The following is a 19,766-nucleotide window of genomic DNA, read 5'->3' on the forward strand; positions in this document are numbered from 1 at the left end:
TTGCTGCCCCTAGCTGGTGGAACGAGTTGCCAGAGGAGGTTAGGGCCCTGCGAGAGCTTTTACAGTTCCGCAGGGCCTGCAAAACGGCACTCTTCCGCCAGGCATTTGCATGAATGGTAACATCTGCAGCAATGAGACTGGCCCATAAGAACACCACCAATGGTCTACTGCAGGGGTGGCCAATGGTAGCCCTCCAGATCTTTTTTGCCTACTACTCCCATCAGCCCCAGCCACCCCTGGCCTACTGCACTACGCTATGGCGATCCTGAGACCTCTGAGTACAGCAAACCACCAGGATTTAATTCGCCGCCTGAAATTATGATAGTAGCACATGCAAATGTTTTAAATTGTTTTTATGTTCTATGTTTTTGTTGTTGTGGAGAGCCAGTTTGGTGTAGGGGTTAAGTGTGCGGACTCTTATCTGGGAGAACCGGGTTTGATTCCCCACTCCTCCACTTGCACCTGCTGGAATGGCCTTGGGTCAGCCATAGCTCTGACAGAGGCTGTCCTTGAAAGGGCAGCTGCTGTGAGAGCCCTCTCAGCCCCACCCACCTCACAGGGTGTCTGTTGTGGGGAAGGAAGGTAAAGGAGATTGTCCACCGCTCTGAGACTCTTCGGAGTGGAGGGCGGGATATAAATCCAATATCTTCATCTTCTTCTTTATTGTATCGGTCACACGAATGTGGTTGTGTCGACCCTTGGTTTGTGAGCCGCCCTGAGCCCGCCTTTGGTGGGGAGGGCGGGATATAAGTTAAATAAATAAATGTCTACCCCGCCCTAGACTCTGCCTCTCGGAGCGGCCACCATCGCCTTTACCTTCCTCCCCCACCACAGACACCCTGTGAGGTGGGTGGGGCTGAGAAAGCTCTTACAGCAGCTGCCCTTTCAAGGACAACTCCTGCGAGAGCCACGGCTGACCCAAGGCCATTCCAGCAGGTGCAAGTGGAGGAGTGAGGAATCAAACCGGGTTCTCCCAGATAAGAGTCCGCGCACTTAACCACTACACCAAACTGGCTCAAAGAAGACATTGGATTTATATTCTGACCTCCACTCCGAAGAGTCTCAGAGCGGCTCACAATCTCCTTTCCCTTCCTCCCCCACAACAGACACCCTGTGAGGTGGGTGGGGCTGGAGAAGGCTCTCACAGCAGCTGCCCTTTCAAGGACAACCTCTGCCAGAGCTACGGCTTACCCAAGGCCATTCCAGCAGGTGCAAGTGGAGGAGTGGGGAAATTAAGCCCAGTTCTCCCAGATAATAATAAGACGACGACGACATTGGATTTATATTCTGACCTCCACTCCGAAGAGTCTCAGAGCGGCTCACAATCTTCTTTACCTTCCTCCCCCACAACAGACACCCTGTGAGGTGGGTGGGGCTGAGAGGGCTCTCACAGCAGCTGCCCTTTTAAGGACAACCTCTGCCAGAGCTACGGCTGACCCAAGGTCATTCCAGCAGGTGCAAGTGGAGGAGTGTGGAATCAAACTCGGTTCTCCCAGATAAGAGACCGTGCACTTAACCAAACTGGCCCAGAAATGAATGTTCTGCTGTGCACAATGCGCTCCCGGTCCCTTTTGCATCCAAGTCTCCCAGGGTCACACTTGCCAAGGTAATGTCAAGCTCAACAGCGTTGCCCTGGCAAACCCAACCTGGGAAAAGAGAATCTTCCAAAGGACACACCCTGGTGACACGGAACAGAGGTGGAAACAGATTTCCTTCCCACCTTCTGCCCTGGATGTATGTAGAGGGGGGACTGCAGGCGGGGAGGGGAGGGGGGTTGTCTCTGCATTCCTGTCTTCGTTCACTCATTAATTTTTCCAGCACATTTTGTTTTCTTTTGGCCGGCGTACGGAAGTGCCTGTCAAAAATATGGAAAAGAGCCTCTCGCTCTGGAATCTGCATGTACAGGGGAGGACGGATCCTCTCACGTCCAGCCCAGAGAACGCGCAAGCATTCACAACCCCCACCAGCAACAGCAGACTGGGAAAGAAGCAGGGTGAGGACAAGTATTCTCACAGAGATTCAAAAGGCAGACTCCTTCGAGGGCAGGTCAATCGACTGCATCTTTCCATTAGGCAGGATTGAGCAATCCAGTCATACCTGATGCAGAGACCAGGGAGAACAGTCCACCCTCATTAGGGGCTTTTTAAAAAGGAGGCAGTTAATCATGCAGAGATGCAACGGGCAGCCTCCTCTGAGGGGAAGTTTTTCCACTGCACTTGTGCCTTTGATGCGGCTCAATTATCTAATTGCCCCAGACGCACAGACACAATGCCCTGCTCCTACTAGAAGCTTTCTGGAAAAGAGGCATAGCCTGAGCACTGAATCATGCAGAGCTGCAGCAGGCATCCTCCTCCAAGGGCAGGTAATTCTCCTGCATTGTTACCTTAGCAGTGATTACATGAGTCAAATGCTCAGCACAGGAATGTAGTAAAATTAACCCACTTTAGCAGAGGAAGAGGAGGAAGACGAAGAAGAGGAAGAAAAAGAAATAATTGGATTTATATCCCATCCCCCACTCCGAATCTCAGAGTCTCACAGTGGCTCACAATCTCCTATAACTTCTCCCCCCACAACAAACACCCTGTGAGGTAGGTGGGGCTGAGAGGGCTCTCCCAGAAGCTGCCCTTTCAAGGACAACTCCTGTGAGAGCTATGGCTGACCCGAGACCATTCCAGCAGCTGCAAGTGGAGGAGTGGGGAATCAAACCCGGCTCTCCCAGATAAGAGTCCGCACACTTAACCACTACACCAAACTGGCTCTCTGGAAGGAGAAGGCCATAGTGGTTAATCATGCAGAGATGCTGCGAGCAGCCTCCCAATGAAGGTGATTTTGAGCTTACAGAAGGCTTTATGATACAATAAATAATTGCTCTTGACATACATCTGGGGAACCACTGCTGTATGTCACTGCACCCGTCTTAAAGGTAAAAAAAGGGAAAGGGGGAAATCCCAGCTGTTTTGTTTTCTGGGGGCCAAACATTAAACCACGACACAGGTGTGCCAGGATGCAATCCGGGCCTGAACTGCTGACACAGCATGAGGAGATGAGTGTCTTCTTTTATTGCAAAAGTTATTACAGGGTGTTTCATCCTGCAAAACATGCTGGGCATCCACAGAGCAGCGAAGCGTTCTCCTCCCAGCCCCAGTTCAGCCAGGGACTTAACCCCGAATGTGTTTCCAAGACCTGAGGCTGTGTGGCGTCATCGTCAGTGACAGAGTGCCCCAGAGCAAGCGCGGAGCGCTTTTTCCATTTCCTCTGCATGGCCACAATGCAGCACAATTTGCAAATGCCTAAACAGAACCTCCATGTTCAGAGGCAGTGGCCTTCAGAATAACAGTTGCAACGGGAAGGGCAGAAACAGGGAGAGCATTTGACTTCTGAGTCCCACTGGCAGGCATCTATAAGAGCCCTGCTGGATCAGACCAGTGAGGGTCCATTTAGTCCAGCATTCTGTCTCATACAGTGGCCAACCAGTTCCTCTGGAGGACCAACAACAGGACAGAGAGGCCTTCATAAGAACATCAGTGGTCCACCTGGTCCAGCATCCTGATTCACATAGTGGCCAACCAGTTCCTCTGGAGGACCAACAAGAGGGCAGAGAGGCTGAGGCCATCATAAGGACATCAGAAGAGCCAAGCTGGATCAAACTGATGGTCCATCTAGTCCAGCTTCCTGATTCACACAGTGGCCAACCAGTTCTTCTGGAGGTCCAACAACAGGGCACAGAGGCGAAGGCCTTCATAAGAACACGAGAAAAGTCCTGCTGGATCAGACCAGTGGTCCATCTAGTCCAACATCCTGTCTAACACAGTCACCAACAAGTTCCTCTGAAGGGCCAACAACAGGGCAGAGAGGCCGAGGCCTTCATAAGAACATCAGAAGAGCCCTGCTGGATCAGCCCAGTGGTCCACCTAGTCCAGCATCCTGATTCATACAGTGGCCAACCAGTTCCTCTGGAGTTCCAACAACAGGGCATAGAGGCCGAGGCCTTCATAAGAACATGAGAAAAGTCCTGCTGGATCAGACCAGTGAAGGTCCACCTAGTCCAGCATCCTGATTCACATAGTGGCCAACCAGTTCCTCTGGAGGTCCAACAACAGGGCATAGAGGCCGAGGCCTTCATAAGAACACGAGAAAAGTCCTGCTGGATCAGACCAGTGAAGGTCCACCTAGTCCAGCATCCTGATTCATACAGTGGCCAACCAGTTCCTCTGAAGGGCCAACAACAGGGCGTAGAGGCTGAGGCCTTCATAAGAACACAAGAAGATCCTGCTGGATCAGACCAGTGAGGGTCCATCTAGCCCAGCATCCTGTCTAACACAGTCACCAACAAGTTCCTCTGGAGGGCCAACAACAAGGCAGAGAGGCCGAGGCCTTCATAAGAACATCAGAAGAGCCCTGCTGGATCAGGCCAGTGGTCCATCCAGTCCAGCATCCTGTCTCACACAGTGGCCAACCAGCTCCTCTGGAGGCCCAGCAATAGGACATAGAGGCCGAGGCCTTCCCCTGGAGTTGCCTCCTGGCTCTGAGATTCAGAGGTTTAGTGCCTCTGAATGTGGAACTTCCAGCTGGCCACTTTTGGAAGCGGGATGCCGGATGAGAAGGACCGCTGGATGTTCTCTCCAACCTGAGAGGCCCTGTCTACCACCAAAAAACTCAATAGGGCACGATTATCAAAAGCCCCTTAGCATCGAGAGATGTCAGGTTTCATATCTCTATGGACACAGGATATCTTCTGTCAAGCAAAAGAGCTTGGCACCCAGCCCGTACTCACTCTCGACCTCTAAGTCAACAAATAAACCTATACGAGCCACCTTGACGTCACTCTACAAAGGTTCACACCCTCGAGAAGCGAGACATCTGGCCAGTGAAGTCACTGTTCAGGCAGGATGCCACAAAAGCATTTCCCGGTGCTGTGACAGCGGTGAACCAAGCATCAATCGCCTGTGAGGTTAACGTAGACAGCTCTTCAAAGGAGAAAGATTAGCACCAGTGGGGGAAGAGTTGGACCTGACGTCATTCTTACCCAATTCCTAAGGTTTATGCACCGAGAAAGACTTTTACAGCTCAAAGCCGTCGGGTTTTAAAGGGGCTCCGATCCGTGCCGCGCCGGCGGGCTGCTTAGAATGTTGCCATTCGAAGATAGACTGCCTTTGAATATGGAGGCTCGATTCTAAGTACTCAGGGCTAGCACCCGCCGATGCACCTGTCCACACCCTGCGGAACGGCCTACCTCAGGAAGTGGGGGAGGCTATGCAAACGATACAACACTGCATTATTTGTGCGGGCTTTTCTAAGCAGGCACATAAGACCCCACTGCGCACAAAAAAAATGAATTGCCCAGTTACTTGGATAAATTATTAGGGACCGTGGTCTAGACTACTGTCTTTAGCTTGCTGAAACCGGGATCCTCCTACGTAACTTTTGCATCGCTTCCAATTTTATGTTAAAACGTACGCTTTGCTTCAGTTCTGTTTTTTAAACTTCTGGTTCCGATCCAAACACCAGCCCAAATCCTATGTCCTTGTTTAAGGAATATTCCGTCTTGCCGACTGCACTGATTCGATCTGCGTAATCCGTCTTGCGTCCCGGCGAAAGGCGGACTAGGAATAACGTGAATTGGGGCTTTTTTTGTAGCAGGAACTCCTCTGCGTATTAGGCCACACACCCCTGATGGAGCCAATCCTCCAGAAGCTTACAAGGCTCTTCGTGCAGGGCTTACTGTAAGCTCCAGGAGGATTGGCTACATCAGGGGGCGTGGCCTAATATGTAAAGGAGTCCCTGTTACAAAAAAAAAAAGCCCTGATGTAAAGAAATAATAAAACTTTTAAAAACAGCACACAGTCCAGATCCAAGACCTCATTGAGCTATAACGAGTGTTCTTCTGGCATTTTGAAAGACAAGTCGCATTTTTTTCCCCAGCATCAGTGTCTGAGAACTCCAAGCTACCTCATCAGATGCTAACTGGGTTTCAGCACTTTGCATATGTTAGGAGGCAAACCCTGGAGCATATACCCCTCCATGGCACATTCTACCAAAGATCTGCATTAGCATCCTGAGAAAACAACCCGCTGAATGCTTCTGGTTTTTGTTTCATTACAAACCAGAATGTATTCTGTCAATCCAGCATCCCCTTATTACATGTGTGTTAAGTACCCTATCAGCTATTCCCCGTCTCGATCTATTTCCACCGTTGAGTCAACCTGTCTCGTATTGGGTCGTCCTCTTTTTCCTGCCCCCTTCAACTTTTCCCAGCAATATTGTCTTTCGCAGTGACCCTTGTCTTCTCATAATGTGACCGAACTACGTCAGCCTCAGGTTAATCGTTTTAATTTCTAGGGAGAATTCAGGCTTAATTTGATCTGGAACCCACTGATTTGTCTACAGCAGGCTGGGGCCAAACTTGCTTAAAGTAAGAGTCACATAGAATAAACGTCAGATGTTTGAGAGCTGCAAGACGTGAATGTCAGACGTTTGAGAGCTGCAAGGAAGGAAGATGGGGATGAGGAGGGAGAGGTGGAAAGAAAGCAACATTAAATGCATTCTCCAAGCTGGTGGCTGGCTTGACAAAGTCATTTAAAGAGGCAAATGCCTTCTCCAAGCTGGCCGCCAGAGTGGTGGGGGCTTCAAGAGCCACACAATATGTGCTGTAAGAGCTACATGTGGCTTCTGAGTCACAGTTTGGCCACCCTGGATCTACAGTATCCATAAATAGACCTGAAAGCAAAACTTAGTGTTTAACTGAGTCGTCTCTGCAATGTCCTTTCTTCCATTAAATTGAAATTTGCCCCAACATAAACCTTCCATCTTTCACCTCCCATTGTTTCTGTCCTCTAGTCAAAACAATGAATGACGAGGACAAGGTACCAACGACGCAAACCGACTGTCTGGTTCACAGAATTAAGTAAGCATGCATCAGATTGCAACTTCAGCTGATGAATGTTAACCGTTTGCTGTAACTCCGATTAAAATCACTTTGCATGTTACCACAATGTACAATTAAGCAATGGAATCCAGTATCATGGGATGTCGCAACGGTTGTCAGCTTGGATGGCTTTAAGAAGAGACCAGGCATATGTGCGGTGAAGGCCTCCAACGATTACTAGTTTTGATGGCCAAACAGAACCTCCATGTTCAGAAGTCATGTATCTTGGACAGCTGGGTATGAGGCTACAGTAACACCCCGGAGACAAAACAGCCTCAAAACAATCCCTTCGCTAGTTACTACAAATTTGCCCTCACCAAACAACACTGACACCCTGCGACAAATCCACAGGACCAGCCTCCCAAGTTTAATGTTATTGTGAAAATTATCCAGGGCTTTTTTTGTAGCAGGAACTCCTTTGCCTATTAGGCCACACACCCCTGCTGTAGCCAATCCTCTAAGAGCTTACAGTGCTTTTAGTACAGGGCCTACTGTAAGCTCTTGGAGGATTGGCTACATCAGGGGTGTGTGGCCTAATATACAAAGGAGTTCCTGCTACAAAAAAAAACCCTGATAGCAGCCTCGGATCACCCTGCATTTTAAGCTTTCGAACCCAGGACAGCAACGGCACCCACCGTCTGCGCTCCACAGCGGAATCAGTGTGACGTGACTTTGTCATTCACTCCACTTTTATACCCCATGGCTCACAGTTCAACAGGCCTCGTCCCTCATCCAGGTGAGACGCATGTCCTTTTAGATGGTTTTAGATGGTTCCTAGAAGATATTAAACTCGACCACAGGAAGAAAACCACTTGATGCTATAATTCAGCACGGCGACAAATAAAGGAATAGCAAACCGAGAAGCTGTCGGTTCTAATCCTGCCATGGGCTCACATTGACTGCAGTCCTACATCCACTTAGTAGGAAACAAAAAGTCCAGTGGTGCCTTTAAGACCAACCAAGTTTTGTTCAAGCTTTCTCACTTCTTCAGATACGGTGAAACAGACGTTGCCAGTCCATACATATAGGCAGAGGGTGAGTGGCAAATTAGCACAACATAATGAAGATGTTTAACAGAGCAAGGGCCAAATAGGAAAAACAAGCTTAGTATATATGGTCACCATTTGTTTGGATTTAATTCGGGGGGGAGGGGGGCATAGTGAAGCAAATAAATACATCAGAATTGGAGACTGATGTGTTAATGTACCCTTCTTAATGGTGGAAGGCTCCGAGTAATTAACGGAGACCCAGGGTATCCAAACAAATGGCAACCATATGAACTAAGCTTGTTGTTCCAGTTTGCTCCTTGCATCTATTAAGCACCTTTATCATGCTGCATACAAACTGGCTGCACACCCTCTACCTACATGTACGGACTGGTAACTTCCATTGCAATGTATCTGAGGAAGTGCGCATGCACATGAAAGCTCGTACCATGAATAAAACTTTGTTGGTCTTAAAGGTGGCGCTGGCCTCAAATTTCGTTCTGTTGCTTCAGGGGTGGCCGAACTGTGACTCTTTCACACATACTGCGTGGCTCTTGAAGCCCCCATCACCCCACTGGCCAGCTTGGAGAAGGCATTGGTCTCTTTAAAACGCTCCTCCAAGCCAAGCCAACTGGAAGAAGATGATGAAGAAGATGATATTTGATTTCTATCCCGCCCTCTACTCCAAAGAGTCTCAGAGCGGCTCACAATCTCCTTTACCTTCCTCCCCCACAACAGACACCCTGTGAGGTAGATGAAAATATTGGATTTATATCCCGCCCTCCACTCCAAAGAGTCTCAGAGAGGCTCACAATCTCCTTTCCCTTCCTCCCCCACAACAGACACCCTGTGAGGTAGATGAAGATATTGGATTTATATCCCGCCCTCCACTCCGAAGAGTCTCAGAGCGGCTCACAATCTCCTTTACCTTCCTCCCCCACAACAGACACCCTGTGAGGTGGGTGGGGCTGAGAGGGCTCTCACAGCAGCTGCCCTTTCAAGGACAACCTCTGCCAGAGCTCTGGCTGACCCAGGGCCATGCCAGCAGGTGCAAGCGGAGGAGTGGGGAATCAAACCCGGTTCTCCCAGATAAGAGTCTGCACACTTAACCACTACACCAAACTGGCTCTCAGGAAGCTTGGGGAATGCATTTAAAATTTAAGTTGCTTTCTTTCCACCTCTCCTTCCCCCCTCCCATTTTCCTTCCTTCCTTCCTTCCTTCCTTCCTTCCTTCCTTCCTTCCTTCCTTCCTTCCTTCCTTCCTTCCTTCCTTCCTTCCTTCCTTCCCTCCCTCCCTCCCTCAAACATCTTACATTACGGCTCTCAATCTGATCTTTATTCTATGTTGCTCTTACGTTACGCAAGTTTGGCCACCTCTGCTTCAGACCAGCACAGCAACCCGCCTGAACCTACTTACTCGGGTGTAAGACCTTCATTCCCAGCACATCGGTCGAGGAGCTGGGCTGGAGACAAACCCTTCTCTCTGAACGGGGAGTCAAGCCCTCTCCCGAGTCATCCCTACCGGCATGGGATCCTACTGACCTACCCTATAAGGCTGTTGTTAATTAGTACAGGGTTGGAGAAAAGCCTTTCCCAGCGGCTGAAATACTTGATCCCGGCACCTTTCGCACCGGAGGCAGGCGCTCCGCCACCGAACCAAGGCCTTGACCCGACTTTGGGGTGCGCACACACCCATCCATCGCCGGCTCTGATACCATCAAAAATGCACACAGATCCCAGCATGTACTTCTGCCACCCTCCCTCCCTGCTCCCTCTCTCCATCTAATTTAGGTAATGGAGAGACACACGGGAGCAACTGCAGGCTTCCAGTAAATCAGGGGGGAGGCCTGGCTGCCTCCCCCCCCCTTTCCTCTTCGGAGGCATCATTTATAGCCATACAGTTATAGCCATCCAATCTGCGGTCTATTTCTGCCCCTGACATCCACCGGCGCACCGCCACGGATGACCTTGGATGTGTCAAAAGGGGGAGAAAAGACCCCTGGCGCACTTCTCTCTCTCTCTCTCTCTCTCTGCTCTCCAGCCATTGAGGGGGGAGCTTGGCACAGGAACCCTCAGCCCTCCTTGCCTTCCTTCCTCCTCTCTCCAACCTGCTCCTCCGGGCCTCCCTCTCTCTCCACGCCCACGATGGAAAGGAGCCCTCCAGAGGCTTTGGGACGCCACCCACCTCCCCCCGGTTCCGTCTCCAAGCAGCTGAGACACGCCCCCCCCACCTCCGGAGAGGGCTAGGACGCGCGCCGGTGCCTTTTTCTACCCTTTGTGCATCGCCAGGCGTCGGGTCTGGGCGACTAGACGGCGAGACAAAAGCCCGCTCAGACGCCCCCCCCCCTTCCCTTCTTGCAAGCAAACCCAGCCGGAGCCCCCCCCCCCCCAATGCAGCTGGAAGGGGCTCCCCTCTCCTCTTCACAGAGGGCGGAAACCTTTCCAAAGCCTCCACCTAAGCCGCCAGATCTCATGAGGCTGAGCCCCCCCCCCAACCCCAGCTCAGGCGCCTTGCCGCCGCCACCACCTCTCCAGAGAGCCCTGCGTAACGCACAGCGCACTGGCTGCTTCCAAGATCCCTCCCTTCCTCTCCTCTCCCCCCTCCCCGCCCCCAACTCCCTTGGAAATAGAGAATCCAGCCTAGGCAAAGGATGGAGAGATTCTCTCGCTTTTCTTCCTGGCCGCTGTTCCTCCGGCTGGGACTTGGCCCCCGATGAAGAACATCAGAGAAGCCATGTTGGATCAGGCCAGTGGCCCATCCAGTCCCACCCTCTGTGCCGCACAGTGGCCACAAAAACCCAGACGCCATCAGGAGGTCCATCTGTGGGGCCAGGACACTAGAAGCCTCCCCCCTCCCGCTCCCGCCCTCCCAAGCACCAAGAAGACAGAGCATCCCCGCCCCAGACATAAGAACACCAGAGAAGCCATGTTGGATCAGGCCAGTGGCCCATCCAGTCCCACACTCCGTGCCGCACAGTGTCCCAAAAAATCCAGGTGCCCTCAAGAGGTCCATCAGTGGGGCCAGGACACCAGAAGCCCTCCCACTGTTGCCCCTCCCAAGCGCCAAGAACACAGAGCATCGCTGCCCCAGACATAAGAACATCAGAGAATCCATGCTGGATCACGCCAGCGGCCCATCCAGTCCCACACTCTTGTGTCGCACAGTGGCCAAAAATACCCAGGGGCCATCCGGAGGTTCATCCGCGGGGCCAGGACACCAGAAGCCCTCCCCCCGTTGCCCCCCCCCCCAAGCACCAAGAATCTAGAGCATCCCTGCCCCAAAGAGAGAGTTCCAACAAGACGCCGCGGCGCCGGTTCTCGAACAGGCACCTAAGCGCGCACGCCTCTCTCTCTCTCTCCCCTCCCCTCCAAGCCTTCCGCCTCTTCCCCAGCTTCCCAGCCCGGGCGCATCTCTTCCCCCCTCCCCTCCCCTCCCCTCTTCCAGCCCAGTCCCCCGGCCGTCCCTTTGTGAAGCGCGCAGAGAGCCGGAGCCACCTTTGGAGATGGGCTCGAGCAGCCACGGCGCGATGGACTCCTTCCTCCAGCTTGCCCCCCCCCAAAAAAAGCAGCAGCAGCAGCAGCAAAAAAGCTTGCCGCCGGGAGCCCGGCGAGGAATGGATCCGGCTGGGCCCTGCCCTGCCTCTCCCCACCAGCCCCCCAGCTCCCCACACCTGCCTTTGGAAGGAGCATTCCGCCCCCCCCCGCCGCGCTCTTGCCCTTGGTAATAATAATAATAATGATAATGATAATAAAATAATAATACTAATAATACCAATACAAACAATACTACTACTAATAATACTAATGATACTAATACAAATAATACTACTAATACCAATACAAACAATACTACTACTAAGAATACTAGTAATACCAATACAAATAATACTAGTAATACCAATGCAAATAATACTACTAATAAGAATACTAGTAATACCAATACAAATAATACTAGTAATACCAATGCAAATAATACTACTAATACCAATGCAAATAATACTAATAAGAATACTAGTAATACCAATACAAATAATACTAGTAATACCAATACAAATAATACTACTAATACCAATGCAAATAATACTACTAATAAGAATACTAGTAATACCAATACAAATAATACTAGTAATACCAATGCAAATAATACTACTAATACCAATGCAAATAATACTAATAAGAATACTAGTAATACCAATACAAATAATACTAGTAATACCAATACAAATAATACTACTAATACCAATGCAAATAATACTACTAATAAGAATACTAGTAATACCAATACAAATAATACTAGTAATAAGAATACTACTACTACCAATCCTACTAATGCTAAGCGATGCAAGCCAGGCTTGTGGAAGCGGGCACGCTCCTGTCTTGCTCGCGCGCCAGCCTTGCTGCAGCCGCCCCTTTGCAAAGCGTGCGCTCCGGAGCCTCGGGGCCGGCTGCGGGGCTGGGGGTCGCGGCCCCCGCCGGGCTCGCAGCGTTGGGGGAGGGGCGGGGGGTCTCCTCTTACCGGAACCGGGGCGAATCCTTGATGCACTCCTCGAATTCCACCGTCATCTTGGCGGCCGGCGGCCAGGCAGGTTTCAGAGTCCCCGGAGGAGGAGGAGGAGGAGGCGGCGAGGGAGGCGCCGCATCGCCCGGCCCGCCTTCACGCCCCTGGTGCCGGCGCAGCGCAGCCCCCGCGCGCCACCCCGCTCTCCTCCGGGCCGCATGCACGGCGCGGCTCCCTCCTTCCCTCGGCGGCGGCGGCTGGCAGGGCTGGCAGGGAGTGGGGCGGAGGAGCGCGCCCCAGCTGTCAAGGCGGGCGGGCGGGCGGCGGCGGCGGCAGGGAGCGTCGGCAAATTCCAAACCCCGCCCCTGCGCCGCGCCGCCGCCGGGCGGGGCCCAGCTGGCGACGACGCCCCGCGCGCCGCTCTCGCACCCAGGACCCGGACTGACGGGAGGAGGAGGGGATTTGGGAAGCGCTTGGTCTTGCTTTTCGTCTGCTCTCCGCCTTCCAAGGGGCTTGCAGCAAGATTCCACTCAGTGCAGGGGAAGGAACTCATTCGCTGCTGGCTTTTCCATTGGCAAAGGAGACCTGGCCCAGTTTGTGCATCTCCTCCCCTCCCCCCCCTTCCCATTGGTGCATTTGGAAACCAGCTTTGCCCCCCAACCCTTTGCAGATTGGGCCACGCGCACCGCTGATGGAGCCGATCCTCCAAGCCCTTACAAGGCTGTTCGGACAGGGCCTGCTGGAAGCTCCGAACAGGCAAAGGAGTTCCTGCTACAAAGAAAGCACTGCCTTTTGGGGGGGGGGGATTACTAGAGGTCCTCTTTTGAGGGGTCATGTCCAATACTCCCTCTAAGACAGGGGTGGCCAAACTTGCTTAACGCGAGAGCCGCATAGAATAAATGCCAGATGTTTGAGAGCGGAAGGAAAATGGAGGGAGGGAGAGGTGGAAAGAAAGCAACTTTGAATGCATTTTCCAGGCCACCGGCTGGTTTGGCTTGGAGAAGTGATTTGCGAAGAGAAATGCCTTCTCCAAGCCAGCTGATGGGGCAGTAGAAGCTCTGAGAGCCACGCAAGACGTGTGTGTGAAAGAGCCACAGGTGACTCCCGAGCCACAGTTTGGCCACCCCTGCTCAAGACACTGAAGCCCCCGGGACTCAATCGAGACCTAGGTTTCCTGTCTCATTACCAAGAGGGATCTCTCCAGCCAGCATATCATACCGAATACAATCATGCCTGCTATTGTTATTTGGCCTCTGAGATCACTTTGCTTTCCGAGATATAAGGACAGATGGACTCGCATTCTAGCTGTATCGGAAGAAGTGAGCGGTGACCCACGAAAGCTCTCACCCTGCCACAAACTTTGTTAGTCTTTATGGTGCTACTAGACTCTTGCTGTTTTCTACTATGTCTGTCTGTCTATCCTCTTAACTTTTCGGGGGGGGGTTCCCACCCTCCCACCTAGGGTTCCCAGCATCCAGGTGAGGCCAGGATATCTCCCAGAATTACACGTGACCTCCAGAGATCCATTCCCTTGGAGAAAATAGCTGATCTATAAAGTGCTTTCTAAAGCATTATCCCCTGCTAAGGTTTCTCCTCAGGTTCCACCCCCCCCCCCCCCGCAAGATCTCTCGAACCCAGGACATGGGTTTCGTCTACCCCCTTTGATCCTCACAACCACCCTGTGAGGTCGGTCTGACTGAATGACAGGCCCTCAGTTAACCTTTCAAAAGCCACAGGAATGCGCTGCCTCACTTGATAGGAGCAGCCCACCTCATGGAACCTAGCAAGCTTCGGAACGCAGCAGAATTCTTGGTCAGCACAAAAAGGATGGCGGGGCGGGAGAAAACGGATGTGTTGGACAAATCCTTGGTCTGTAGAGTCTGGACCTGTGTTGCAGACTGAATTGGATGAGTGAGGTTAAGAACATAAGAGAAGCCATGTTGGATCAGGCCAGTGGCCCATCCAGTCCAATCCACTGTGTCACACTGGCCAAAAAACCCAAGTGCCATCAGGAGGTCCATCAGCGGGGCGAGGACACTCGAAGCCCTTCCACTGTTGCCCCCTCCCCCCAAGCACCCAGAAGACAGAGCATCACTTCCCCAGACAGAGAGTTCCAATGATAAGCTGTGGCTAACAGCCACTGATGGACCTCTGCTCCATATGCTTATCCAATCCCCTCTTGAAGCTGGCTATGCTTGCTGCCGCCGCCACCTCCTGCGGCAGTGTATTCCATGCGTTCTTCCACCCTTTGGGTGAAGAAGGACTTCCTTTTATCCGTTCTAACCCGACCGCTCAACAATTTCATTGGATGTCCACGAGTTCTCATATTGTGAGAACGAGAGAAAAGGGTTGGGGGCAAAGCTGGTTTCCAGATGCACCGATGGGGGTGGGGGGAGGGGAGGAGATGCACAAAATGGGCCAGTCTCCTTTGCCAATGGAAAAGCCAGCAGCGAATTAGTTCCTTCCCCTGCACTGAGTGGAATCTTGCTGCAAGCCCCTTGGAAGGCAGAAAGCAGAAGAAAAGCAAGACCGCCCTTATGGCGAATGAAGCCAGAGAATAATCTTATTAGACGCATCGGGCCAAAGGGTGGATAGGAGGCATGCTAGATAGTGTTACCTAATGGACGAAAGGCAGGGACTTTTCCAAAGTTAAGTGAAAATCACTTCCAGTGGGGTTGGGTGAGCCTAGAACAGGCTGAGGAGGTGGAGTTAGTGCTTTGGGTGGGGCCGGAGTGGTAAAGCTGCAGGACTGCAGTCGGAGCCCTCTGCTCACGACCTGAGTTCGATTCCAGAGGAAGCTGGTTCAGGTAGCCGGCTCCAGGTCGACTCAGCCTTCCATCCTTCTGAGGTCGGTCAAATGAGTCCCCAGCTTGCTGGGGGGAAAGTGTAGATGACTGGGGAAGGCAATGGCAAACCACCCCGTAAAAAGTCTGCCGTGAAAACATTGTGAAAGCAACGTCACCCCAAAAATGACTGGTGTTTGCACAGGGTTTGCACCTTTACCTTTTAGAGCAAACCTAGGGGACGGAGTTAGATGAGATTTAGAGCAGGGGTGTCAAACTAATTTGTTATGAGAGCCGGATCTGACATAAATGAGCCCCTGCTGGGCCGAGCCATGTCTGGCCAGGCCGTGTGTGTACCTATTTGAGATTAGGTAGCAGAGAGATCAATTTATAAAGAACACAGACAAACACAAGTATATTCCTTAAAAAACTTAAAACATGCTTAAAACGTTAGCACTGGTTGGTCTTGAAGATGTTTTCTTTGTATTCTCCCATGGGATCCAGGGAACTGGGCAAAGGAAGCTCTGGCTCTTTCCTTCCTTCCCCTGGGGACTTGGAGGGGGGAAGGAGCCTCAGCCAATAGAAGGAAGAGAGGCTTGGTTCAGTAACTCTGCTGTGGGAAGGAGCCTCAGCCAATAGAAGGAAGAGAGGCTTGGTTCAGTAACTCTGCCTCCTCCCTTTCTCCCCAAAGGGAGAAGCACTTGAAGGACCACCTCCTCCTGCACTGCCCTGCTGCCAGTTCAAACCGGCCTCACGTGCCCCGCTCTCTGTGCCCCTGCCTTCAGAGGTGAAGTAGATGACAAAGAGAGACACAGCCTTTTTAGCAGTGGCACCTCACCTATGGAATGCCTTTTTCCTTCAAGCTTAGCTGACACCCGCGTTACTTTCTTTTAAGTGTCAGGCCAAAAGTTTTCTGTTTACCCAGGCATTTAATTAAGGGATGTGATCTTTTAAAATCATTTTACAGTGGGTTTTTTGGTCAGAAAACTTGTGAAATACATTTTAAGCTGCTCTGTGATTCCCTTTCTCTGGCTTTTTTTTTTTTAAACCGCTGGGAGTTTAATTTATGACGTTTTAACGTTTGTGTTTCATGATGTTGTTTTGTAAGCCGCCGGAGGTAAGCACCCCAGGAGCAGCCCCAGAAGAATCCCCTAAATAACAAAACCATCACGTTGTATCTCTGCAGAGGCAGCCCAGAACTCCTGCCCGCAGTGGAGGTGGTCTGTGACTTCTCTGCATGCTTTAAGCCGCTTTCTTTCCAATCTCAAGCCCACACAGAACAGGAGCTCAGACAGAAACACAGCAGGCAGGCTCCTCTGAAAAGCCTCGCTTTTACACCCACAAAAAGGAAACCCCCTTTTTTTTCATGCATAAGAATCAAGCATGCTCCAGGTTTATTTTTGCATTTTAAAAAAGCCAGTTGTCAAAAGTTTTTTTTTTTAAATATTTATTAATTCGACTTATATCCCGCCCTCCCCGCCGAAGCAGACTCAGGGCGACTCACATTGAAAGGCCATAAAAACCAGTATTAATAAGCAGCAACATAAAAATATAGAATACATCATAGGTAAAAACATATAAAACACTAGCATACAACAATGCTGGATGCTATTTGATCTAGCAGAGATCTAGGAGAGCCAGTTTGGTGTAGTGGTTAAGTGTGCGGACTCTTATCTGGGAGAACCAGGTTTGATTCCCCACTCCTCCACTTGCACCTGCTGGAATGGCCTTGGGTCAGCCATGGCTCTCGAAGGATTTGACCTTGAAAGGGCAGCTGCTGTGAGAGCCCTCTCCAGCCCCACCCACCTCACAGGGTGTCTGTTGTGAGGGGAGAAGACATAGGAGATTGTAAGCCGCTCTGAGTCTCTGATTCAGGGAGAAGGGCGGGATATAAATCTGCAATTCTTCTTCTTCTTCTAGCAGTAGATTGCATTGGTGATAGTGGATAACTGCCGATTCAATCGATATAAGTTTTATTATTGAGCTACTACTGCATGTTAAGAGAAAAGTCCCAGGTCACAGTAGAGTGTTCGAGGTGGTGATGATGATATTGGATTTATATCCCGCTCTATACTCTGAATCTTAAGAGTCTCAGAGCGGTCACAATCTCCTTTACCTCCCCCCCACAACAGACACAAAATCTGAGCTTTCTTGTACAGTGAGGTGGGTGGAGCTGAGAGAGCTCTCCGAGAAGCTGCCCTTTCAAGGACAGCTCTGCGAGAGCTATGGCTGACCCAAGGGCATTCCAGCAGCTGCAAGGGGAGGAGTGGGGGAATCAAACCCGGTTCTCCCAGATAAGAGTCCGCACACTTAAATCACTACACCAAACTGGCTCTCGGTTTGGAGCAATGTTCCCTCTAAGCTGAGTTAGTGTGAGCTAGTTCACAGATTTTTAGCCTCCAGCTCACAGGTTTTTGTCTTAGCTCAGGAAGGATGACCCCAGAGCACACTAATTCATGCAGGAGCTCACAACTTTGATGCCAGTAACTCACAAAATAGAATTTTTGCTCACAAGATTCTGCAGCTTAGAGGGAACATCGGTTTGGAGGTGGGCCAAATAAGAGTCTATTTCTTTTGGGGCCAGAAGGTGTAACATCTGTTTTTTTCTGTTGTTGTAGATTTTAATTCAAAAGTTTGGGAAACAGTAGCCTCAACGGGCACCAGGGGTTAAACCAGAAGCCTTTCCTTTTGGCAGCGACGCTACGGTGGCACAGACAATACAATTAGGGCCGCCTCCGTCCCCGAAACCCTGGAACTCTGTGAATGGTGTGGCTCGTACGCAGGATCGGATTAAATTAATCCGCTGCAGCCATTAAAGAGCAATAAGCGGCACATGGGGGCGTGTGTGTGCGCGATTAATCCCCATCAGTCAGTGGGAAGGTTTTCTCCCCAGCATCCGCGACGCAAGGAACAGATTGCATAAGTCCTCTGGCAGGTTATGGCAGACACATCTGTTTCCACGTTGATCTGCTGGAACGTTGAGTGTGGGGGTGGGGGCAGAACATACAAATCTTAACAGATGCCTATAGCACAGACCCCGGGAGAAAAATCAGCCTCCAATGCTGCCACGAAACAAGATTTCTTGTACAGCTTTAATGAGGAAAGACTCCAGTTCCTGCTGCTCGGATTTTAGTCTCTCAGAGCGACTGGAGGAGAATCCAGCCTCTTGAGTTCGAGAGACTCTGCTGCACCAAAGTGACTCCTAAAAATAGCTGCGTAAAGTCTGTCTAGTTCGGCATCCTCTTCCCAGCAGGGCCAGTGAGAAGCCCACAAGCCAGGAAGGCGAGCAAAGGTTGGTCTCCCTCCGTGGGCACCAGGAGAGAGCCAGTTTGGTGTAGTGGTTAAGTGTGCGGACTCTTATCTGAGAGAACCGGGTTTGATTCCCCACTCCTCTACTTGCACCTGCTAGCATGGCCTTGGGTCAGCCACAGCTCTGGCAGAGGCTGTCCTTGAAAGGGCAGCTGCTGTGAGAGCCCTCTCCAGCCCCACCCACCTCACAGGGTGTCTGTTGTGGGGGAGGAAGGGAAAGGAGATTGTGAGCTGCTCTGAGACTCTGAGATTCAGAGTGGAGGGCGGAATATAAACCCAATGTCTTCTTCCTCCACTTGCACCTGCTGGAATGGCCTTGGGTCAGCCATAGCTCTGGCAGAGGTTGTCCTTGAAAGGGCAGCTTCTGTGAGAGCTCTCTCAGCCCCACCCACCTCACAGGGTGTCTGTTGTGGGGAGGAAGATAAAGGAGATTGTGAGCTGCTCTGAGACTCTGAGATTCAGGGTGGAGGGCGGAATATAAACCCAATGCCTTCTTCCTCCACTTGCACCTGCTGAAATGGCCTTGGGTCAGCCACAGCTCTGGCAGAGCTGTTCTCTCAAGAGCAGTTGTCTCAGAGCTCTCTCAGCCCCACCCACCTCACAGGGTGTCTGTTGTGGGGGAGGAAGGTAAAGGAGATTGTGACCACCATTGGCCTGATGCAACATGGCTTCTCTTATGAATCAAACCTTTGGTCCAATCAGGTCAATATTGTCGAGTCTACTCAGACTGGCAGCCGCTCTCCAGGGTCTCAGGCTGGGGTCTTCCCCATCACCAACTGTCTCGTCATTTCAACTGGAGATGCCCGGGATTGAACCTGGGACCTTCTGCATGCCAAGCGGATGCGCTGCCTCTAAGCCACAGCTCCTCCCTGATCTGGTCTAATCTAGTCTAACTGGCTAGGAGAGATGGAGATGGAGGAAGCGTATCCTGCCCTCATGGAGCCACGACGGAGAGCGTCGGAAGGAAGGAAGGTGCTCTGAGAGTAGCAACCGACGTGTTAAAAGAGATAGCATCGGAGCAGTGAAAAGGAAGGATGCTGGGGGCCGACTTCTCTCTCTCTCTCTCTCTCTGACTCTCTCTAGTCACAGAATCATAGAATTGGAAGGGGCCATTGAGGCCATCGAGTCCAACCCCTTGTTCCATGCGGGATCTGCCCAGAGCATCCCTGACAAGTTTGTCCAGCCGTGGCTTAAAGGCTGCCATTGAGGGGAGCTCCGCACCGCCCTAGGCAGCCAGTTCCACCGTCCAACTACGCTGACCGTAA

At 51.4% G+C, this 19,766-nt stretch overlaps 1 protein-coding gene across 3 annotated transcripts in view; it reads right to left on the minus strand.

Annotated features, from left to right (window-relative positions):
* Positions 1-12,480, minus strand: part of ACAP3 (ArfGAP with coiled-coil, ankyrin repeat and PH domains 3) — a 241,085-nt gene extending 228,605 nt beyond the window's left edge. For all 3 annotated transcript variants that reach the window (XM_060259262.1, XM_060259261.1, XM_060259263.1), the window contains exon 1: positions 12,428-12,480. In XM_060259262.1, coding sequence (XP_060115245.1) covers positions 12,428-12,474 — 47 coding nt within the window. In that variant the 5' untranslated portion in view covers positions 12,475-12,480. The remainder of the gene's footprint in view (positions 1-12,427) is intronic.
* Between the last annotated feature and the right edge of the window lie 7,286 nt (positions 12,481-19,766).

This window comes from Heteronotia binoei, chromosome 18 (assembly GCF_032191835.1).
Source record: "Heteronotia binoei isolate CCM8104 ecotype False Entrance Well chromosome 18, APGP_CSIRO_Hbin_v1, whole genome shotgun sequence".
Taxonomy (NCBI): domain Eukaryota; kingdom Metazoa; phylum Chordata; class Lepidosauria; order Squamata; family Gekkonidae; genus Heteronotia; species Heteronotia binoei.